At 51.2% G+C, this 21960-nt stretch overlaps 7 protein-coding genes across 7 annotated transcripts; 4 read left to right on the top strand and 3 right to left on the bottom strand.

Moving 5' to 3' along the window:
• Nucleotides 1–809: 809 nt before the first annotated feature.
• Nucleotides 810–2510, bottom strand: CTRU02_209233 (proline-specific permease; the record flags this gene model as incomplete). The annotated part of the gene is made up of 1 exon (XM_036732821.1): nucleotides 810–2510. One exon carries the CDS (start codon nucleotides 2508–2510, stop codon nucleotides 810–812), a length of 1701 nt encoding a protein of 566 aa, XP_036575460.1.
• Nucleotides 2511–3168: 658 nt separating this feature from the next.
• On the top strand, nucleotides 3169–6716 carry CTRU02_209232 (uncharacterized protein; the record flags this gene model as incomplete). Its single annotated transcript, XM_036732822.1, has 5 exons — nucleotides 3169–3246; nucleotides 3312–5408; nucleotides 5839–6219; nucleotides 6335–6473; nucleotides 6529–6716. The coding sequence occupies 5 exons, from the start codon at nucleotides 3169–3171 to the stop codon at nucleotides 6714–6716; spliced, it is 2883 nt and encodes a 960-aa protein (XP_036575461.1).
• Nucleotides 6717–9137: 2421 nt separating this feature from the next.
• On the top strand, nucleotides 9138–9881 carry CTRU02_209231 (cutinase; the record flags this gene model as incomplete). Its single annotated transcript, XM_036732823.1, has 2 exons — nucleotides 9138–9335; nucleotides 9393–9881. 2 exons carry the CDS (start codon nucleotides 9138–9140, stop codon nucleotides 9879–9881), a joined length of 687 nt encoding a protein of 228 aa, XP_036575462.1.
• Nucleotides 9882–10244: 363 nt separating this feature from the next.
• CTRU02_209230 (uncharacterized protein) lies at nucleotides 10245–11107 on the bottom strand (the record flags this gene model as incomplete). The annotated part of the gene is made up of 3 exons (XM_036732824.1): nucleotides 10245–10935; nucleotides 10986–11030; nucleotides 11082–11107. 3 exons carry the CDS (start codon nucleotides 11105–11107, stop codon nucleotides 10245–10247), a joined length of 762 nt encoding a protein of 253 aa, XP_036575463.1.
• Nucleotides 11108–11681: 574 nt separating this feature from the next.
• CTRU02_209229 (vacuolar h+-atpase assembly protein) lies at nucleotides 11682–12608 on the bottom strand (the record flags this gene model as incomplete). The annotated part of the gene is made up of 2 exons (XM_036732825.2): nucleotides 11682–12236; nucleotides 12291–12608. 2 exons carry the CDS (start codon nucleotides 12606–12608, stop codon nucleotides 11682–11684), a joined length of 873 nt encoding a protein of 290 aa, XP_036575464.2.
• Nucleotides 12609–13131: 523 nt separating this feature from the next.
• On the top strand, nucleotides 13132–14549 carry CTRU02_209228 (hexaprenyl pyrophosphate synthetase; the record flags this gene model as incomplete). Its single annotated transcript, XM_036732826.1, has 2 exons — nucleotides 13132–14334; nucleotides 14388–14549. 2 exons carry the CDS (start codon nucleotides 13132–13134, stop codon nucleotides 14547–14549), a joined length of 1365 nt encoding a protein of 454 aa, XP_036575465.1.
• A 2491-nt stretch (nucleotides 14550–17040) lies between these two features.
• CTRU02_209227 (allantoinase) lies at nucleotides 17041–18758 on the top strand (the record flags this gene model as incomplete). Its single annotated transcript, XM_036732827.1, has 2 exons — nucleotides 17041–17559; nucleotides 17616–18758. 2 exons carry the CDS (start codon nucleotides 17041–17043, stop codon nucleotides 18756–18758), a joined length of 1662 nt encoding a protein of 553 aa, XP_036575466.1.
• Between the last annotated feature and the right edge of the window lie 3202 nt (nucleotides 18759–21960).

The raw sequence follows: 21960 nt of genomic DNA, 5'->3' as shown, positions 1-21960 counted from the left end.
TGGAGATGGCAAAACTAGGTGTAATTAAAGCGTTGCTTGAGTCACGATTGAGTTGACTCAGTCTTTATGTGAAGAATCGAGGTCATCTAAATAAATAAGCACCATAATGACATGATATGAATCATAAGAGCAGAAGCTCGTGCAATTATTCTGCCGCCAAAAAGGTCTCTGCCCAACTTTCCTGTCACGACATTCCGATTGTCCGCCTCAGATCACCCATGGCGAGTGGGGCCAAAATCCAAGAGACTATCAAGTCCGGGGGATAACTTTCCAATCTTGGAATTGGCAGACAGTGATAGGAAAGTCGCGCCAGTGGTGTCCATCCCCCGCATTCCCCGCTCCACTTAGCGCACTATAATCCGATGTAGAAAGGCTTCCCTGTTCCAAACCCCAGTCAAACTACTTTATCTTTATCTGATATTGGGACATTAACAGACCGCAAGCTCTATTGTTGTGCCACTGTAGATCTCATTGTTACTAGTTTTCTGTTTTTTTTTTTTTCTTTTTTCTTTGAAAAGACTTCTGGTTTAATAGCTACAATCACAAGTCGTTGTATGCCAGCATACCTAACTTGGCTCGGCATGTGTCAACGCCGAGATGGTATTTATTACGAGGACAACAAAATGAGCTCAGTTACGTTCCACAACAATTATCAAATGTGTAATTCAGACACTTAGTAGCCTGACTGATCTTTATTGAACTACAGGAAGAGGCACTAGTCTGGGCGATCACAGTTGATGAGACCTCGGCGGCATTGCTTACTAAATACCTAGCTACAAAATTTAACGTTGGACATCAATTGAACTTGTTCACTCCCAAATGAGTGAGAGCTTGCGCCACCAATTCTTGCTTTGATGGCCTACTTTGCTGGCTTCTTCCGTGTTAGTCCACCACTCAGCTTCAGCCTCAACCTCCCTCAGGTCAGAAGTCAAGTCTACATCCTCAGGTGCGTGGACCCATGGGTCGTTTCGTCCCGCGATGACCTTGTGGCCCAAGAAGATTACCAAGAAAAATGGAATTCCAATGTACGCTGTGAGGAAGCTGGACACAGAGAATCGTCCCGGATAAAACACGGTAAATCCGTTAGCAAAGAGAAGGAAAGCAAAGCAAACCATCGATATCCACGCTCCATATGGTTGGCACCAAGATCGATAAGGGGGTTTGATATCTTGGACATCACACGCTTTGCGAAAGCGCAGGAATATGAATGCGCAAAGTATCCAGGAGGTATAGCCAGCAGTATTGGTTAGACTGACGAACCAGTTGAAAACGACGCCGGCGTCCGATGACACGCTCAAGTATGCTAAAACAGTGAAGCAACTCGAGGCAAGTACGGCATAGGTGGGCAGGCCGTAGCTGTTGCAGCGAGCAAATATTCGAGGAGCATTACCCGCAACTGCGAGGGAATACAGTGACCGGCTCGACATGTACAGATACGAGTTACCGGCTGACCAGGCGCTTGTCAGGATTCCGGCATTGACGACAGAGGGCAGTCCACTGATACCGGCATTTTTGATGGCAACAACCCAAGGCGATGCATCTGCGTTGCCGGCGCCAGATGTAAGTGCCTCTGCATTCGAACTGCAGATCGCTCCGATAGCCAACGAACCCAAAAGGTAGAAGATGATGAGGCGGTAGAAGAAACGTCGGCTTGCAATCGGAAGGTTTTTGCGAGGGTTTCTCATTTCGCCGCCGGTAATAATAATCAGTTCTGGGCTGAAGTAGAACGAAAACCCAGAAAACACCCAACAGTACAGCAGTGCAGTAAATCTGCCTCCAGGGCCGGCCACAAGGTATTCCTTTGTTGCGCCTGGGTCTACCCAAAAGTAAAAACCCAGACGTTGCCCATTGGGGCCACCTCCAAGGATGAGGACAAGAGACATTATAAGCAAGCCGATAAATAAGATGATCTTTAGACTTGCAAACCAAAACTCTGTCTCTGCGTATACGCCCACGGGAGAGAAGTTGAGAGCCACTATGACGATGATGAGAATTGTTAACCACAACGAGACATGGATGTTGTTAGGCCAGTAGTTGATGATGATTGATCCGACTACAATTTCGTACGCGAGTATGATGCCGAAAGAGTAAAAGTAAAGCCAGCCAAGGGCAAATCCGAGAGATCGCGAGGTGTATCTGGCACAATAGTAGGACATGGAACTACCCGAGACGGGAAGATATGTCCCTACTTCCATGACCGCTGTGACAATACCGTATACGAGGATGGACGTCAAGGCATAAGAGATGAACAGAAATGCAGGGCCTCCAACTGCGAGGACCTGACCAGAACCCACGAAGAGTCCAGTCCCGATGCTGCCACCAATAGCAATCATTTGGGCATGTCGTGATTTGACGTTTCGTTTGGTCCCACCTTGACTGACAAGATGTGACTCTCCAAAGGTATTACTTTCGAGCCGACAGAGACCATCGTCTTGAGTCTTTTGGTCGTTGGCGAGATCCATGGCATTTGACTCCTTTGGGAAGGGTGACTTGTCGTTAATTGAAGCCATGGCGGTAGGAGGATAATGAAAATCACTGATCCATTATATCTTACAGAAGACTAAACATTGGGTGGGAAGTTAAGATCTTTTAAATTATCCAATGCTACAAATGTACCTTTTACACGGGCAAACTCCTTGTCATTTATTCCCAAGCTGCACTAGCTTATCTACCGCTACGTCTACTTCAAACCAGCTTGACGATAACCATTCCGTCCGCCCCCAATGCTATGTAGCTGCTTGAATACTCTTTAGTGCCCTGTTAGTTTCTGCAGATTTTCTTTGAATGCTTCTCACATTGATAAGCGTAGTTGACCATGTGCCCTGCCATCTGGAGCGGGGGTCAAAGATAGGAAAGCTTCCCCAGTGCCAAGCCCGAACATGTACCCCAGGTTAATTCTGGGGCCGGGCCGGGCTCTTTCCCCGCTCTTATCTCCCCCACTCAGACAGATGTGATGCATTATCTGTACCCTCGTCTCTCTTCTCATCTTCTTCCCCAATAGAATGGCCTTGTTTGGAAGACATTTAACAACTCAGCCTCCTGATATAACTTTCCATGTTTGAATCGATTTGATGACTTGTTGCAGCTACTTTCTACTTTCCAAATTACCATCTTTGTGCTCAAGGCAGCAAGCGAGCCCTGTGGAAGAATTGCTCGTTTCGACGAAGCATGGGTAGGCAAAACCACTCATTGCAGCTTATCAACATGGATGCGCGCCGAAATCGGTCCTTCGGTGGATGCGGTACGGTATGTGGTGCTGCACTGCTCATTAGACCCCCTGGGCAACATTTGGCAAAGCTGACCAAGTACAGTGTCGGAACCGCCGTATGAAGTGTGATGAGGGGCGACCGACATGCTCTTTGTGCGAGGCATCTGGCCTTGCATGTAGTGGTTACGAGAAAAACATCTTTTTCGATTTCGAAAATATTCCCAGCTCTGGCATGTCGCGGTTTCGACGTCCTTTGCTCACAGAAGAGGAACGTGAGTCTATGAGCGATGAGTTGGTTTCGAGCATTCCACCAGCTTTAACTCTCTGGCACATTGCTCAGATTGAGGAAGAGTGTGAGAGACTCTCAGCCGCTCAAAGCATAGAGATAAGTCGGGGTCCTTTCGGAGTAATCCGGTTACCTCGGTTGCCAAATAAGTCTCATAAGGTCTTGTGCAAAACTAGTGAGGAACCAAGTTTTGCCGATGGTGCGGTTGCTGCTGGAGATGTCGAGGGCGCTTATCATAGAGAGCCTGAAGCAGTTGATGAGGAGCTCGAAGTTCATTCTGAAGGTGTGCCTTTGGAAGAACCGCCATTACCGGTAGATCCGAGCCTTCAAACTCTAGACGAGAGGTCATCCAGTTCCATGACCGACTTGTGGAATACGAGTGAATGGTGGAGCATGGACGACCTACCTTGCATGGATGGTTGGTGGGATGGGCCGATAGATTTGGATTCAAGCCAACATATTCCGGCCGATATATCATTCACCATGTTTCAGCAGTCTCCATCAGGTTTTATGGACTCCCGTCATCCAAATGTCTCAAGTATCCTTACTGAGGCACAACCCCAGCAGTTGACAACACGGCGAAGCTCATCCATACCGCCCACCATCGACTGTGCCGTTCCTCATGATGCAGTCTTTCTCCTCAAGCATTACTCTACAACAGTACTTCGCTGTTTCACACCGTTCCGCCACAGTAAAACGCCCTGGCATGTTCTGTTTATCCCTTACGTTAAAGGCTGCTTGGCCGCTCTCACACTAGGAGAAGAGATGGACCACGCCAGCTTGACCGTGTTCTTTGGAACCCTTGCAGTTAGTGCGTCCAGCCTTGGCGGCATTTCCAACTCCAGCAAATGGTCAGAGCAGGCAAAACAATACAAACAGCGGGCTTATCGCCATGCTCGTTCGATGCTACAGACAGCTTATGACGTCCCCAAGACGGCAAAGTACAAGTCCACACTCATAGCAATTTTAACCATGGTTCAGATCTCGAGCGTTTCCGGCACCAGAGATCAAGTGGAATGTTACTTACTCGAGGCGGAAAAGTTCATTCGTGTCAAGGGTCTTAACCGCAAGAAGTCGCGCAAAGTCCGTCTTCTACATCATTGCTATGCTTTCGAGAGGTTCTTGCATGAGAGCACATTTTCTGGTAGTAGCCAGTCCGCACAACGCAAGCATGTGCGCAAGGAAATCGAGTCCAGCAACGCCAGCTCCTATAGCCAGGACAGCTTATCTTTTCGGTTGGCGGACTGGGTCAATCTCGACCAAGAGATGCTCAAGGTCAAAGGTCAGCAAGAAGGGGAAAATGATCTACACTTACAGATACCTGGCATATGGGCCCCCACACTTTACCCTGAAATTTTCGGTATCCCCGAAATTCACATATTCTTGCTCTCCCTTGTCATCCGCCTAAGAAGAGCAAAGAACGAAGAAGAATACTCAGGCATGACTGGTCTCTCAGACTTCATGAGCCGCTCCAAAGCTGTTGAAAAGTGTATCCATCAACTCAAGCGAACATTCAACCATGTAGTAGCAGATACGCCGGTCATGGACCGGGACGCGCAACATTGCCAGCAACTCCTGGATAATCTTGCCCAGGCCATGCGGCTTGCGCTGGCTATATACTTTTATCGAGTAGTTTACGATGTGGAGGCTGACATGTTGCAAGATAAGGTTGCCGGTGTTCGAGACTGCCTGCTTCGGTTTGAAGCGACAGAGTCAGAGATGGCACACGGTTCTGCTAGGCTTGTGTGGCCTGCTTTCATAGCTGCTAGTGAGGCTGAGGATACGGAGATGCGGCTATCATTTAGTAAATGGTTCAAGGACTGGGAGCGCCGCAGTGGTCTCCGAATATTTAGTGACTCGTTGGCTGACGTTGAGAGACGCTGGGAGGTGAAGAGACGGGCGCAAGAGGCAAATGTTGACTTCGTTTTGGCTTAGCAGAAGCAAATGAATCCAGTTGTCTTTTGGGACTGTTCTGGTGGCTACATAACATGTGATATCCTTTAACCCTCTCAACCTTTTGAAAGCACAGATGATTGGCCGATCTGTACACTTTATCCGTAATTGTGCTAGGGATAACTTTCCTATTCCTCTTTAGGTACTACGTACTCACATATCACCAGAAAGGACTGTGGGTCTTATGAAATCCAGCTTTGAAAAGAGAGTATAAGACTTCATAAAATTGACTCAGGTATACTCATCGTTAGACAACATTTTCATAGTTTCACCCAATTATAAAATTTGCTTGCAATACACTGGAGGCCAGTCATGTCCTCTTTTCAAAACAAAGTAGTACGTATTCGTCACTTTTATTAATCTCCTGGACAATTTGCTAAATACAACACAGGTGGCTGTTACCGGCGCAGGGTCAGGTATTGGCCTTGCCACCGCTCAACTTCTGGCCTCGCGAGGCGCCAAGTTATCTCTTGCCGACATAAACGAAACGTCATTGAAAGAAGCTGTCGATTCTCTGGCAGACTCAAGTATACACATGTACGAGGTTGTTGATGTCAGAAACGGTGAAGCGGTAGACAAGTGGATTCAAACCACCGTTCAGAAGTTCGGCCGGCTCGATGGCGCGGTGAACATGGCTGGAGTCATCACTCACGCCAGCCCTGTGACAGAACTTTCAGACAAGGACTGGGATTTCGTCTTCTCTGTAAATGTAAAAGGTGTTTTCAACTGCCTGCGAGCTCAATTAAATGCCATGACTGCCGGTGCAAGCATTGTACGTCAAATCCCTCTGCCAGCAATCGAGATGGAGGATCCACTACTGCAATTTATACTTTTTGATAGCCTCCCAGTACCCCGAAGTGAATTTTGTTCTAACACTTCTACTTTAGGTATCAGCTGCGAGCGTTTTTGGTCAATTTGGTGCCCCTGGAAACTCCGCATATTGCGCAAGTAAAGCAGCTGTCATCGGATTATCAAGGACCGCAGCGAAGGAAAATCAACATATTCGTGTTAACTGCGTCTCACCAGGTAAGTTTTGACGTCTGAACTCACGGGAAGTTCCATGTAGTAACCATGTTATCAGGATCTGTCAACACACCGTTATCAAGAGGTGAGAACCCAGAGGACGTGAAGCGTGGCCTACAGGTCACCGTCCAGAAGCGAAGAGCAGAGCCTATCGAGGTTGCGCGAGTCATCGCATTTCTTCTCAGCGACGAAGCAACTTTCGTTACGGGAGCTGTATATAATGTTGATGGCGGTTGGGTGTGTTAGGGACGGCTATCGGGGAAAACAGTCATCAGTCTCTTGTGGTCCAAACGAAGTATTGCGAAGGAAGTTCAGTTAAAAATCTTTTGTGTTACTTCATGTCTGCTTGCTGGTACGTCTACATTTGTGATTATGGCTTCGAGGTGGAGGCCAGATGAGCAGGGAGAGTACGCAGTGTTAATGCGCAGTTCAGGCATCACCAAAGTTTGCAGAGCCAGAAACTTCGCAGCTACTAGAAAAGCACTCCGATGAGTTAAGAGCGCTCATTCAAAAATTCGATAGCTGAGCCATAGTGCGCGTTCATCTCATGTACAAGATGTCAAGAAGGACGCACGGTCTGAGAGGCTGAGGGAAGCATTTAATTTCAGCCACATTTGAAGGGCAGCAATAGAGGAACGTAAAACTCAACACCTTCGCCATGAATTAATACACAATATTTTGGAACTTTCAATAGCTCAAAAATGCCTTGAGGCAGTGGCTCCACTTTGTGAAGCCTCAGAATCAGTCAAAGAGGCATTAATGTGCTAAGGAAAGACAATGCTATCGCCCATATGATGACTTCCTTCATGTAACTCCCCCTTCTTTCTGCACACTGAGTGGATTATGATCATGAACTAGGGATTTTACTTTTATCCATGCTCAAATAATTTAATGCCTCATAGGTAGGCTGAAAATCTCGTCGGAGCCACGTAGCATGATTTCTTAATCTCTCCGCATGAGCTAAATCAGCACACAGCTCTACCTCCGCCGTAGGCATCGGACTCTAATTCGCAAGCAAACCCATCAGGTGGCCGAGGTTCATGGTGATCTTCAAAGATGCCCCTCTTGTTGAGCATGCCAAGTTGCTAGTTAGTTGACTCCCAGACAACAGGTTTTAGCAGATATCCTCTCATTGGTGTTCACACATGGATAGAACACCCTTGGTGGATACCCCAGAACACTTCTCATGGATACGACCAACTCTTCCAATGGTTTCCGGCTCATCCTGACCCCTCAAAAGGATGGAGGTCTTTGTTTACGATTGAAGGGCGGATTAGCAATGCTGCAGGCAGCCCGGCCGGCGTAAGCAGGTTTCTAGTCCAAAATTGATACCCAAAAGGGGCTATGCTCTGATTCTGATTGATGTGCACAATAACAACTTGCTCTCTTTCCCACGTCTACCAACTGAGACTGTTCTGCATCTTGCTGTCCCACGGTTTATAAATCGTTTAAACTTTACAGTTCACTTCTAGCTGCCAACGTCACCTGCACATTGAAGGCTTCCTCAACTTTAACCTGAAAACTATACCTAACTTCAGTGAGACAAAGACATTCTCACCGGATTTGAGAGTACGTAAGCACAGCCATGGTCCTGTCAAGCCAACTTGACAGGCTCGCAAACATTTACACAATAAGGAATAGCTTCAATCTTCTCTGCAGTCTATCCCACATCTGAGACCACCTACCCCAGACAACCCACATACCGAGCAGAAATTCTAGTGTAGCCACGCACACGTGCACATGCAGCAGCAGCTTGGCTCTTTCGATTTTCTACAATCAACCATACAAATACCGTATAGGGACTCTCGCGATGTCTGCCAAGTTGAGAAACGGTGACATTCGTGCCGAAAAAGAACTAGCCCGGCCCTGCAGCCGAGGCATTCAACGTCGCCGAGTTGCGGGGTCCTGCGGGGATTGCAGTTCTCTACCGGCTACCTTGCATAAACTAGACTGTTGTGGCGTTGTATTATGTTGCAACGTAAACCAAGGACCCTGTTAATCCCTTACAACTTTCCTCTGGCAGAGTAAACCAGAAAGACATCGCGAAACTCGTAGGGGTTGACCATATCACTCGATCACCGTCAAATCGAGAAAGTCATAGGCCGCATTTTCCCCTCACTCCAAAGTCATGCTTCTTCCCTGGCGTCAGACGGTGGACCGAGGCTGGCCCCTTTTCCTCAGCCAAAGAGATGGAAGAGTTTCTTCCGACCATTCCCAATTTGATGTTCTGTCGCGAAAAGCCGATCCTCATGTGATCTCGCAGCCTTGGAACATCTACCTTGCGGACTGTGGGATCTAGGTAGTCGGGGATGGCTTCAAGATGCGACTGGCGGAGGAATATTGTATGTGTTTCTCTGGTTGTTGAGATCCGGTTAGTACGCGGCTTGAATAGTTCAGGAGTGGACAGCTAGTGAGAGCATCATGGAATGGATTGTAAGCCGGATAACGAGGCAATCATGGCCATAGACGCTCCAAGGCATGAAGATAAATAGCTCCTGAACAACCCACGAAAAGACTCTTGATATCCAGACCATCATCAGATTCAATCTCTCACTCAGACCCCAAACACTCTCTCCTTCGCTCGAAGCTCAGCCAGCGCGCTCACTCCAAAGACCATTCTCTTCTGCCGCAAGTCGTCGCATCTGAAGACCAGTCCCAATACACAAAATGAAGTTCCTCAGCATCATCTCTCTTGCCGTTTCCCTTGTCGCTGCCGCTCCTGTCGAAGTCGGCTTGGACACCGGTGTTGCCAACCTCGAGGCCCGCCAGTCCTCGACCCGCAACGAGCTTGAGTCCGGTAGCAGCTCCAACTGCCCTAAGGTCATCTACATCTTTGCTCGTGCCTCCACTGAGCCCGGTAACATGGTAAGCGACAGTCAAGCGTCCTCCCTTCCACAGGATGATAACTGACTTCTATAACAGGGTATCAGCGCAGGCCCCATTGTCGCCGACGCTCTCGAAAGCCGCTACGGCGCCTCGCAGGTCTGGGTTCAGGGCGTTGGCGGCCCTTACTCTGCCGACCTGGCCTCCAACTTCATCATCCCCGAGGGCACCTCCCGCGTCGCCATCAACGAGGCTAAGAGACTCTTCACGCTCGCAAACACCAAGTGCCCCAACTCCGCCGTCGTCGCAGGCGGATACAGCCAGGGCACAGCCGTGATGGCGTCCTCCATCTCCGAGTTGAGCTCCACGATCCAGAACCAGATCAAGGGCGTCGTCCTGTTCGGCTACACCAAGAACCTGCAGAACCTTGGACGCATCCCCAACTTCTCGACGTCCAAGACCGAGGTGTACTGTGCCCTCGCCGATGCTGTGTGCTATGGCACGCTGTTTATCCTGCCGGCGCATTTCTTGTACCAGGCCGATGCTGCTACTTCTGCCCCGAGATTCCTTGCTGCTCGCATTGGTTGAGCTCCACGCGAGGGAAATATTTCCACGGACCTAGGCTGAGGGGAGAACGGGTCTGAACATGGCTCGAAGGACGGGCGTCCGTGGAAAAGATACTGAGTATCTGGTTGTGGCTGTTGATCGGTTAGCTTTGGGGAGGAGGTCGAAGTGGATGCGGACTTTCGTTTCTTATGCTTATGCTGGCTTTAACACTCTTTTTTTGGTCACTCTTTCATGCTATATGGTTTTTGAGTATTGTAGCGAGGGAAGTAAAACAAAATGCAACGTGTTTGTATTGCTAAGGGGTATCATTGACTCATTACTTCTCAAGTGGTATCATGATAATGTCTCACACGGCGCTCTCCGACAAAAATCTGACTGCATCTCTCAGGTTCTCGGTCTGCCCCGCAAGTACGCCGCATGCCTCTGAGAATGGTACTTGACATCAGGGGGATGCAGCGGGTTGTACACTATACGACATGTCTTGCATTCCTCGAATGTAGGTTTTGATGAGATGTTGATAGTTGTCTGTATCGTGGCGGTTGATTTAGATCGCAAGTTCGGTTTGCTCGTCTGCTGGTTCGGCTTCGCTTTTACGCCCTTCCTCCTTTCGTTAAGCTTGCTCTCCGTCGTTTCCTGTAATTGTTTTGTGACCCGTTTACTTGAACGAGTGATCCTCCTCGTGGCCACTTCAACATTTACCCACTTATCGTCCGCTTCTTCTTCGGTCTCATTTATTGTATCTGATGACGGAATAGTCGCTGAGCTATGTCGTAACCTAAGCCTGCGAGGCTCTCTTATCCTTCTGATAACGGGCGGCGACGACGGCGGAGTATTGACGAGCTTTTCCGAGTCGGAGAGGGGATCGGACGCTTCTGTTGCCGAGCTAGAGCGGCAGGGCTTGAAGTAACTCAGAATAGAGCTCTTGGGAATATTGCTCGCCTTAGCAGAAGGCCGTGGTAGTTCGGATTGTGCGACAGGTGTCTCGTCAATAGGTATCTTCTGCCTTTTCAGCGGCTTAGCGTTCGCATCGTCCTCGGTCGACCGCGATCGTTTGCTGTAGGTTCGCAGAGTCCGGCTAACATAGGTTAGTTGAGAGCGAAGGGTTCGTTGGCGAATGAACGGTACCGTTTCTCTGTTACGGGTCGCGAGATTTCGGACGTGCTTGAAGTGCTAGATAACTGTCAGAGCTAAAATACTGATTCGGACATGGAGAAGCCATACAATGATAACTCTTCAGTTTGATCCATTTTAGGAATGAAGATGGCGAGGGGTGTCGGGATGAATTAAGAATTCGAATGCGATCCGACGCGTGATGTTGTGTTTATTCGGAACTAGGCGCTCAGAACAAGGTCTTTTTTAGACCAGACTAAACATAATGAGGCATCCAGAACTACCAAGCCACAAACTGCACAGACATTAATACGCAACAGAGAATTAAAGGTGGGATGGTGCCGAGGTGAAGGTTGGGGTTGTAAATGGTTTGGCTGGGAGAGTGGACGGGGAGCTTTCAGTGCTGCCCCACAGAGGCGCGTCGCGTTCCGGGAATGACGTGCAGAACGCGACTCAACGCGTACCCCACGAACCAGGTCACGTGTACCGTTGGCAAGGTCAGACTGCTAGAAACCTTTTTCCTCCCCAGGCGATGTGCCCTTGTTAAATGAATAAAAAGTAAGCGAGTCTATGCGATCGTCGTTCATGTTCAGCAGCGCTTCCGTTTTCGGCGATTGTGTTAGTATCAACTGGCCCGTTGCAATGTTGTGTTGAATCAAGGGGCAAACACAGATTCAGGAAACAAAACATTGTCGTGAAATAGCTGGAGAACTATGTCAAACCCTTCAGCCTCCGTCGTATACCCTCATCCATGTCCTGGGACTTTGTATCCAGCAAGATTGTTGCATCTTTCTCAGCGGGGGGCTCGTCTTTGCCCACCACCCACGTCTGCACCACTTCTTTGACTTCTTTAGGCTCCTTTCGATTCGTTTTCGCCTCCGTAAGCCTCCATACATAGCCTGAGTAGACTGCAACCTCAGCGATCAAGACAACAATAGAGCCACCCATGGTCAAGAATATCCGCGCTGTCAGACTCCACCAGCGCGCGGCAATCCATATCGTAGCACCAACGCCAATGACACTCAGAAGGAAATTAAGGATAACCATCAGCTGCTTCTGAACGTCACCATATGTGGCTTCATCGTCGCCGTTATCGGACTCTCGCATCGGTCGATTAACTTCGGCAAAAACGTGTGCTCTGGCAGATGCGTTCGGAAACTGCTGGGAGAAGGCTTCTAGGCGGGATGGCTGCTTGAGCATGCGCTGGTAAGATCGTTCTTCCTCGTCGCGCCGGAGGCGGGCCATAAGAGCCTTGTACTCATCGGACTATAGCATTACCGTCAGCATTATAAGGTGAAGGAGATATTCGGGATTCCCTACTGGCTCCGGTTTGGGTGGTGGTGGCGGGATGTATACCCGAGAGCCTCGCAGCAACCCCTCCAGAGAGAACCCAGCGATGCCCTCGCTTTTTAGATTCCTCCAAAGGTCCAAAATCTGGCTATGGGTAATCGGGTTTCCGATAGCGGGATCTTCAAGACTCGGTTCTTCAGCCTCGTTTGGTGCAGCCACGGGACTCGACTCTTGTGGTGATTCTCGTCCTTCAACATCCTGAACTTCCGTATCCTCCACCTTTGGTCTGACCTCAGAAAGTTTCCGGAGGCCCTCCGTAATGGAAGAGGTCATCGTAAGCCGAACCATATTGTAAATGTGATCTTTCAGATTCACGAGAACATTTCGGAACAAGAGAGTTTGCAGTCTGAAGATGTGGCTGTCAGATCGGGGTAATAGCGTTGCGTCTCCAAATGCATATTGCGACGCCGAGGCAAGCACATACCACCCACCCATACACACAATAGCAGAGCTTCTTTACCGTTCTGGACAGCAAGCTAAGGGTGGAAAATGGCCATTTACCCAATCAGATCACTTATGCCCCACTATCTCCCCCAACAGTATGTACCCCCACAAGCTGTGCCTGGACCACCCACAGCAGCACGTTGTCGGTACGTACCTTACCTAAGGAATCATCAGAGGGAAGGACCGGGTGCGCAGTGAGAGAGGGAGAAAAAAAAAAGTCATCGACTCGAAGCATCATCACTCGCCTCCAGCTGCCAATTGATCCAACCACGAATTTTGAGCATTTCTACGTAATATCGGAAGCCGTTGGACTCCCTGGAGATTCTTTATTTTCTCCATTGAAACCCTTTGGAGCATTACCGGAGCCATGCAGCTCCGTCCGGGAGCAGCGGTGCTGCGTAGCACCTACACAGTCTCACGATCTGCCCTCCTATCTTCGTCATCCCGATGCGCGCAATGTCGGCGGATCGCACCCCTCGATGTCCGGTTACCCGTGACCGCTGCCTTGTACCATTCCTCGTCGAAGCGATCCTCCGCCTGGGGAGCTGCCGTGTCTGTCGCTTCCAACATCGCATCTAATGCTATCAACCGAGTGGTCCCGAAGGGGGATATGCACATCGACCCTCTACGGACGGTGGCCAAGGAAATGAAGTTTCTCACGGGCAACATTCGAAAGCTGCTTGGTTCAGGCCATCCTTCGCTGGATCGTGCTGCCAAGTACTACACACAGGCTGAGGGCAAACACATGCGGCCCTTGATTGTCCTGCTGATGTCAAGAGCAACATCGTTGTGCCCCAAGGGCCCACGCCTTCAATCCGCGCAGGCTATTGGCGGTGTCGACACGGCTATATCTCCTCCCGGAATCCTCGTCGACGTCAACCCAAGCACGCCCCTGAGCGGCGTGGCTGCTGACCCCGTCGAGTCGGAATCCGACATTCTTCCTTCCCAGCGCCGTTTGGCCGAGATTACGGAGCTGATCCACACCGCCTCTCTGCTTCACGACGATGTCATCGACCACTCTGTCTCGCGCCGTGGTAACCCGTCGGCGAACCTCGAGTTTGGTAACAAGATGGCCGTGCTGGCTGGTGACTTCCTTCTCGGCCGTGCCTCTGTTGCGCTGGCGCGCCTGCGGAACGCCGAGGTGATCGAGCTCCTGGCCACCGTTATCGCCAACCTTGTCGAGGGCGAGTTTATGCAGCTGAAGAACACCGCGCACGACGAGCGTAAGCCGGTTTGGTCCGAGGAGGCCCTCACTTACTACCTTCAAAAGACTTACCTCAAGACGGCCAGCTTGATTTCCAAGTCTTGCCGTGCTGCCGCCATTCTCGGTGGTGCGGATGCAGCTTCGGTGGAGGCTGCTTACCTCTATGGCAAGAACCTAGGTCTCGCATTCCAGCTAGTTGACGACTTGCTCGACTATACAAGGAGCGAGAAGGAATTGGGCAAGCCTGCGGGAGCCGACCTGGAGCTAGGCCTCGCGACGGCCCCGCTGTTGTTCGCGTGGAAGCAGATGCCGGAGTTGGGTGCTCTGGTTGGCAGGAAGTTTGAGCAAGAGGGCGACGTGGCAAGGGTGAGCACTGTTCATTTCAGATGGTTTGCAGAGCTTAGCTAACATGGTTTCAGGCACGCGAGTTGGTTCTCCAGAGCGACGGCATTGAACAGACAAGGGCACTGGCGCAGGATTACGCGGAGCAGGCGATCGCCGCTCTGGCCGATTTCCCCGACAGCGAGGCCAAGGACGGTCTCATTGAGATGGCCATGAAGTCTCTGAAGAGACAGAAGTAAAGAGACCGAGGGGGAGGGGGGGTTGGATCGGTGTTGTTCGACCACGAGACACAACCCAAAACTTGTACAAACAAAAAACCTGGAATGCATGCATTATGATATGTTGCATTCGACCTGTACAACAGAATCATCTGGGCTCTTTGGAGAGTACATGTAACGATATTATTCAATACTACTTACTAGACGGCGACGTTGGGAAGGGGGAAGGAGGATGGCGGGGAACTGGGATACGGAAAGATAGAGGTGACAAAACACCTGCAGCTCAATACCACACAACTTCCCATCTGACACCGTGCTCGGCATGAACAGCGGATATCGGACAGAGCGTCTCATCGACATGTCGGGCTTTGCAGAGCGATTCACAGACAGTGCGGAATGGGGCTGCTGACAGGAAACCGGTATAGACCGGGGATTGGACAGCTGGAGATTTTTACTCGATAGAAATACCCATGGCATTGGAAAGTCAAAACCCGTGTGCGGTCTCGACAAGGTCGATACAACTGGAGAGGGCCCAGGAAAGCGGCGAGCTCCGTGGAGAAGGGGTTTCCATTACGTTGCGCTGTTGCTCGATGGCTCCAGCATGTAGCGGCGGCCAGCAAGTTTGCCATGATCAGACGCAGGGATCGGTCAGGGACCAGCGAAGCTTAGCTCAGTGGCCGGTTCCATGTCACTGTCTCCCATGGCCATGATGGCTGAAGTGTGTTCCATCTGATCTATACGTGGGAAAAAAAAGAACTAGAGTGGTCTCGAGCTGAGAAAACATATGCCAAGTACAGATCAAACAAAGCCTTTGTCACGAGGGGACCAAAGGACTTAAAACGAGACAGTGGCGGGGGCGGGGGACCGGGCGAGGCTGTTGAACGGTACAATAGCGAAAACGAGGGACCGGCTATCGGGGCCGGATCGGTGATTTCGTTGCCGCTCACTTTCCATCACCACCTTTACTCCTCCTAATGACGCCTCGACTGTAAATGGGCAATGGAAAGAGAGAGATGGCTTGGTCATCCGCACGGGTGCGCGACGGGTGCGTGATCACCGCCATCGAGGTGGCTCTCCCGGCAGTTGGGGCATTTCATTTGCCCCTGGCGACCTCCACTGGGGTTTCCCTGATGGGGCCATGATTTGCCTCCATCGCGAATTGATCGAGTAACAGGCAAAAAGCCAGCCAACAGCGGCCACTCCTGGTGTTGAGTCCATTACTCGATGAAGACTTCAAACACCAGGCCAGAACAACGTATTAAACCCTGGCACGTCGCATCAGCAGAATCTGCAAACTGCATAGAAAACCCTAAGACATCCACCAGAGATGGCGCATTAACAAGCCGGCGGGCCAGATTCCCCAAAGGAGCGGTGTTTTACTCGATCATTACTCGATTGAAACTCGAGAAAGCTGAAGCTCGGGCCTTGGACGCAACGGCAGATAAGCACTAGAAAGCCAAAAATGAAGGGCCAGAGGGGGAAAATAAAATAAAAAAGGATAAAAAAGAAATAAAAATAAAAGTTATGGGGTCCTAACCTTTCCAAAAACGACCAATGGTCACCCACACAGTGGATATCCCTACCCATAGCAACAATAAGACTTCTCATTGGCCTGGATGGATGACTAAAGGACTACTGAATCGGGAAACGGCTGCATCCGATGAAGTTCCAACCAATTACATGGCGTTGATAACAACGATGAAGAAGGGACATTCAGGGTCTCCCGGGGTGAGCGAGTTCGATACGGTCCAGTACCGGAAGGAGGGTTCGATAACGTACCCCACATTAGGCCGACGGCACCGTCCCAGCACCGTCATGACAGCGGGCAACCAGAAATAAGCCAGTGTGTGTGTGGGAGGTCTCGGCCTGAGTCCTCGTTGGCTGGATTGGTCGTTCCCTTTGTCCTTCCTGCGCTTTGTCAAGACCACGTTATCTTATCAGGGGTGTGTGTGGCACAAACTGGGAATGGAAGGCCCCCAGAACACCAAATGGAAGGGACTGGCTGGTCTGGATCGACGACGGTCATGAGCGAGGGTGAGGCCGAGAGAGAGAAAGGTGGGCGGTGGATCGACTGAAGGTCGAATTTCTTCGGACTCCAGGTTCAACACGCCGAGTCCCTTCTTTGGTTCCCTTTTATTTCCTCCTCCTTCCCTCTGTCGCCCTCCTTCCTGTTTCTCTCTCTTCTTTCTCTTTTCTCTCTTATCTGTAGACACGGTGCTTAGTTTCATTTTATTTTTAGTTCATAGACTCTATCAGGATACCCGAGATAACTTACTCCGTTTGTTACTGAATCTCACCTCCTTATCACAAGCCACACACCTCATACCTCAACACCGCTTATCTCTCTCAATCACCCCGCCACCCTTCGGCACAGATAAGCTCGTGTCGTCCCCAGATCCAGAGGAAACAGCAAACCGTCTCTCGGACACTTTTTCGCGGGGAAGCTCTTCGAAACGCCGTCAACATATTCCCTTTATCGGACCGTCCAAGCTCTTATCGTAGCTCCCCCACCATGACGGTCTCCCACGATCTCGCGACGCCCATCGTCGTTCTCGTCTCGACCCGTGCGGTCCTTACCCTCCCGGAAGACAAACTCGTACTCACGCCTGCCACAATCTCCATCTCCCCTGTAACCGGCAAGATTCTGGATATTACCTCCGCTGTCCTCCCCCAGTCGTCCTTCCCGGCCTCAACAACGTATGTCGATTATGGCGATAAGCTTCTTCTACCTGGCCTCGTCGACGCTCACGTCCACCTCAACGAGCCTGGCCGCACAGAATGGGAGGGTTTCTGGACTGGCACCCGCGCCGCCGCCTCTGGCGGTGTAACCACCGTCGTTGACATGCCGCTGAACGCTATTCCGCCTACCACTACCGTCGCCGGTTTCAAGGAGAAGCTTGCTGCTAGCGAGGGGCAATGCTGGGTTGACGTTGGCTTCTACGGCGGTGTGATCCCCGGTAACGCGGATGAGCTGCTCCCTCTTGTCGAGGCTGGTGTGCGAGGCTTCAAGGGCTTCCTCATCGAGTCTGGCGTAAGTACCTCCCGCTCCGACACAGGTGTTGCGAATGTAACCTGACCGAAAAACAGGTCGATGAGTTCCCCGCAGTCTCTGCCCAAGATATCGCCTTGGCGATGAAAACGCTCAACGGCACCCCGACGACCCTTATGTTCCACGCTGAGATGATCCCTCCCATCGCGGACTCCGTAGGCGATGCCGTCCAGCAATCCGAACCCCCCGCCGCCCCCACCGGCGAACTGACCTCCTACAACACATTCCTCGAATCCCGTCCCCCGTCCTTTGAGACCTATGCCGTCGAAGAAATCCTGTCGCTGGCCCACCTCGCCCCCGATCTGCACCTGCACATCGTCCATCTCTCCGCAACCCAAGCTATCCCTCTCCTCCGCAACGCAAGGCAGAACGGCATCAACATCACCGCCGAGACCTGCTTCCACTACCTTGGCTTCGCATCCGAGGACATCGCCGACGGCGACACCAGACACAAGTGCTGCCCGCCGATCCGCGAGCGCTCCAACCGCGACGGCCTGTGGGAGGAGCTGGTCGCCGAGGACTCATGCATCAAGACCATCGTCTCGGACCACTCGCCTTGCACACCGCAGCTCAAGCTCCTCCCAGCGAGTCTCGAAGCTCCCCCTCCCCCGACAGAAGAATCCCTCAGCAGGCCAAAGATGCACCACGCCGATTCCGGTATCGACATGACGATCCCTGGCGAACGCCTCAACAAGATTATCGCGGAGAAGACGCTCGAGGAGGCAGCCGTCGCTGTCGCTGAGGCCAGCACGAAGGGCGACTTCTTCGCTGCCTGGGGCGGCATCTCGTCCGTGGGACTGGGATTGCCAATTGTGCACTCGGCGTCGGTCGCGCGAATCGCGGAGGCCGGTGAGGGTGCGGCGCCGTCGATTCTGGATATCGTCAGATTGTGCAGCCAGGCCACGGCCAAGCAGGTCGGTCTGTCACACCGCAAGGGCGCGTTAAAGGTCGGCATGGACGCCGATATTTGCGTGTTTGACGATGCGGACATTTGGACCCTCCGGTCTGGCGACATGCGATGGAAGAACAAGTGCTCGCCGTGGGAAGGCCACGAGTTCACGGGCAGAGTCAGGGACACCTGGGTTAGAGGCCGCAAGGTCTGGGAGTTTGGCGGTGTGAATGGTGGATTTATCGGGCAGGGACCCGTTGGTGAGGCTATCACCGAGAAGAGAATTGCTTGAGTTATGGAATGAGGGGTGCATTGTTGGAATTTATAGCGAGCTGGTAGCATGTTTGTGCTTTGAATAATGATATCAATTGTTGAAACAATATTTGCGGTCTTCTTTACATGCTTGATGATTTATCGCTTGATAAACGGTCCCAAAGATGTCTAAACTGGCTCTCAGGTCTCTGTGGGAAACATTGTCGTGTATTGGTATAATCTTTCACTTGAAAGACTCACGACAGAAAAGAGAGTTGAGATTGGACTGCAAAATGAAACAAGAAAAGACTTGGTGTGGCAGTTACAACGAGAGCTTGCGAAGCAAGTTACTCCTGGTGTAGAATCTCGTCACAGACGGCTACCAACCAGCCCAGAGCCTTTCAAACGCTCGATGAAAGTGAAATGTTGAATACGACTGAAGCTACGCTGCTATGCCTATGACTGAGTCATGGCATCCACGATAACGGTAGCAAAAGACAAACGGCAGACGACGTTCTGACTCGGAGAACGTGTGCTCCGTACTCGTAGGCTGCTCTAGATTATTTGCGGCGACTAGGTTATCGATGATAGAGGCGAGGCGATGGACCAGATCGATCCCCAGCGCCCGCAGCCTCCCGCCGATCTGTCTCGGCTGCATGGCCGACGCCCGTGTATCAAGCCGACGGGAGAACGGGTACTCAACTAGAATGAAGACGAATTCTTGCCTTGGATAAAAACGGAGATAGCCGGCTTACCTTTCTACTGATCTCTTTTAATTACCCATGGTGCCATGCTGCCAGAACACCAGCGTGCGGTTCTGTTAGGAAAGAGGCGGGGATGACGAGAGACAGGGTCGTGTTCGCTTCGGAGCCGAGGTGATTCCCATCCAGGCTATCAAACTCTGGCCTTGTAAGCGACATGGGACGCGACAGCAACTCGTGGGGCTGAGGGTTGGCTGAATGAAAGGGGCGGATCCCACTTCTTTTGCTCGTTTTTTGAGTTGGGAGACAAGAAGATGAAGTAGATCATGTTTTTTGTTTTATTCCCTCTCTTCATCGGACGTTGCGATGAGGGGACGGATGAGACAAATGATGGATCGTCATCGTGATGTCAAATATAATGGACTTTTGCTTACTCCAACATTTTTTTGTTCACCATCTCACGTGAAAATGTGGAAACGAAACAGCATGGCGAGGCAATGAGACATTCTGGTCACGCGAGGCTTTAGTTGACAACCGCGGAGACTTGATTGACTGACTCTTGAGTGATAACCAACGATGCCCAAACCGTGTGTCTATGCCCTGCCGTTAGTTGATCCACCCAAAGCGCTGTGATCGGCGTTCCAGCGGGTTTTGTTCACAAGGGACCCCCACTGCGGCCCCCAAATATCCCACTGTAGCCGTGTTATATGATAGTGCGGAGTACGGATACATGGTATATTATAGGGCCCTCCGCTGTCATCTAGGTGTGTGTAAGCGAGGCCAGTGTAAGCGAACAATGCGAGCAAGACGAGTTAAGCGAGCCTACATCTCCGGGGATGTGCCGCCAACTGTTTACAGGAGACCCCGCTTCGCGGTGGGTGATTCCTTAACCGTAGTCTTAGTACGAAAAGTACGTACCGGCATATCCTAAGCGAGCTGCCGGAAACGGACACTGCTGTCAAAAGGTAGGTATGCTCCTGCTGGTATTGCGAATTGTTATTTGTTATTACCCTTCGTCTCTCAATCGGGTGCCATTTTTCTCAAGGCGGAAAATCCAAGCATCAAACTCACATCATCTCTCTATTCAGGTCCCTCAAATCAACCGTTCCCACGCCGACTCATGCCAGGACAGATGACGCCTCGTGCTTCCAATTTCCCGACTGGCTTGAGTCGAGGCGCTACCGCTGCATCGGTGTCAGCAGCAGCACTAGCAGCATCAGCGGCATCAGAGGTTGGACACGTCCTTGGGTACCATCAGAAGACAACCTGCGGTTATCTACTAGGTATTATAGTCAGAAGCATCTCTGGATCGCTGTCGCCTTGTCGTCGATATTGCATTGACCAACACCTTGGGAATCTTCGAATCTCGCCATCCGCCCCGGTCTAACCCCATCCGTCGCCCACTCCTATATGTCGTTTGTCCACTTCCGGCTTGTGCTAGCCCTCTCTGCCCACATGGCGCTTCCACTCTAGCCCATCCTTGTCCTCGTCTGTCTTTTGCCATCAGGCTGGCTGAGGCACGACTCTTCAGGTCGTAACTTTAGTGCCAACGAACGCCTCTCGCACGCCGCCGCCAGGGCCACCATTCTTTGGGCTCTTCAGGTTGACGACACTATCAGTGCAGAAGCGTGCGTGCCCTCGGAACGGGCTAGAATGAGTGCTCGACCAGCAAAAGATTGTTCGGCATGTCCTAGCAAAAAAGAAAAAGGCACCATGTCGGGATGGGGCCGTGGAACGAGGGCATGCGGACTTCCTGTGGAGGAGGGACCATATGCAGCTGCAGCTAATCCTGGCCTCGCTTCGCCTGTCGCCTGTCCTGTCCTGTCGTCTGCACGGGAGGCGAGGTGTTGGGGCAGCAGAGCATTGGCAAAGCAAGCATCGGTCCGACCAACCCTTTAACGGCGACCCTGAAAAGACGAGGTCGACGAGCTCGAGGTTGCATCCATCAGCCAAAGCTGCCCTGTCGGGCCCATATTGCTTTAATTCTCTTCGTGGCGCCCCTCGTCGTTTCATCCGTCCAACCATATTTCAACATGATTATTTGAAAGACTCCTTCGCTCACCTGCGGGCTGACCAACGTCTTCCTCTCTGCCGCCCGTTTCATGATATTCCCAAAGGATTTCTATCTTGTACATATCAATCATTGTCTATCGCGTCTCACGTAGGGAATCCTCTTTTCCGGCTGTTCCTTCAACATTGACCTATTGAGCCAAAGTCCAAGTCCCACATCATTCCTCGTCACTTCAGCCCGCCACAGAGCTTCGTTTGTGGCTGCTGTGTTCGGAATCGGCAGCTCGTAATTGCTCTTGCACGCCGTCATCTTTCTCACCATTCATCCCGTCTGCCATTCCGTCACGACTCTCCTGTTGGCTATACATTACTTCTGACCTGTCTCTGAAGTCAGCGCTTGGGCAATCCCCGAGTTCCCATAAGCGACCGCTTCGAGTACCTGATCGCCACCCAGGTCTTACCCCCCCATACTTATTTTCTAAGTCAAACACCACCGACCATCATATAGCACAGCATGCTGAAGACGATCGC

This window comes from Colletotrichum truncatum (assembly GCF_014235925.2).
Source record: "Colletotrichum truncatum strain CMES1059 chromosome Unknown Contig_0005, whole genome shotgun sequence".
NCBI lineage: Eukaryota > Fungi > Ascomycota > Sordariomycetes > Glomerellales > Glomerellaceae > Colletotrichum > Colletotrichum truncatum.
This window is presented reverse-complemented; position numbering and strand designations above follow the sequence as displayed.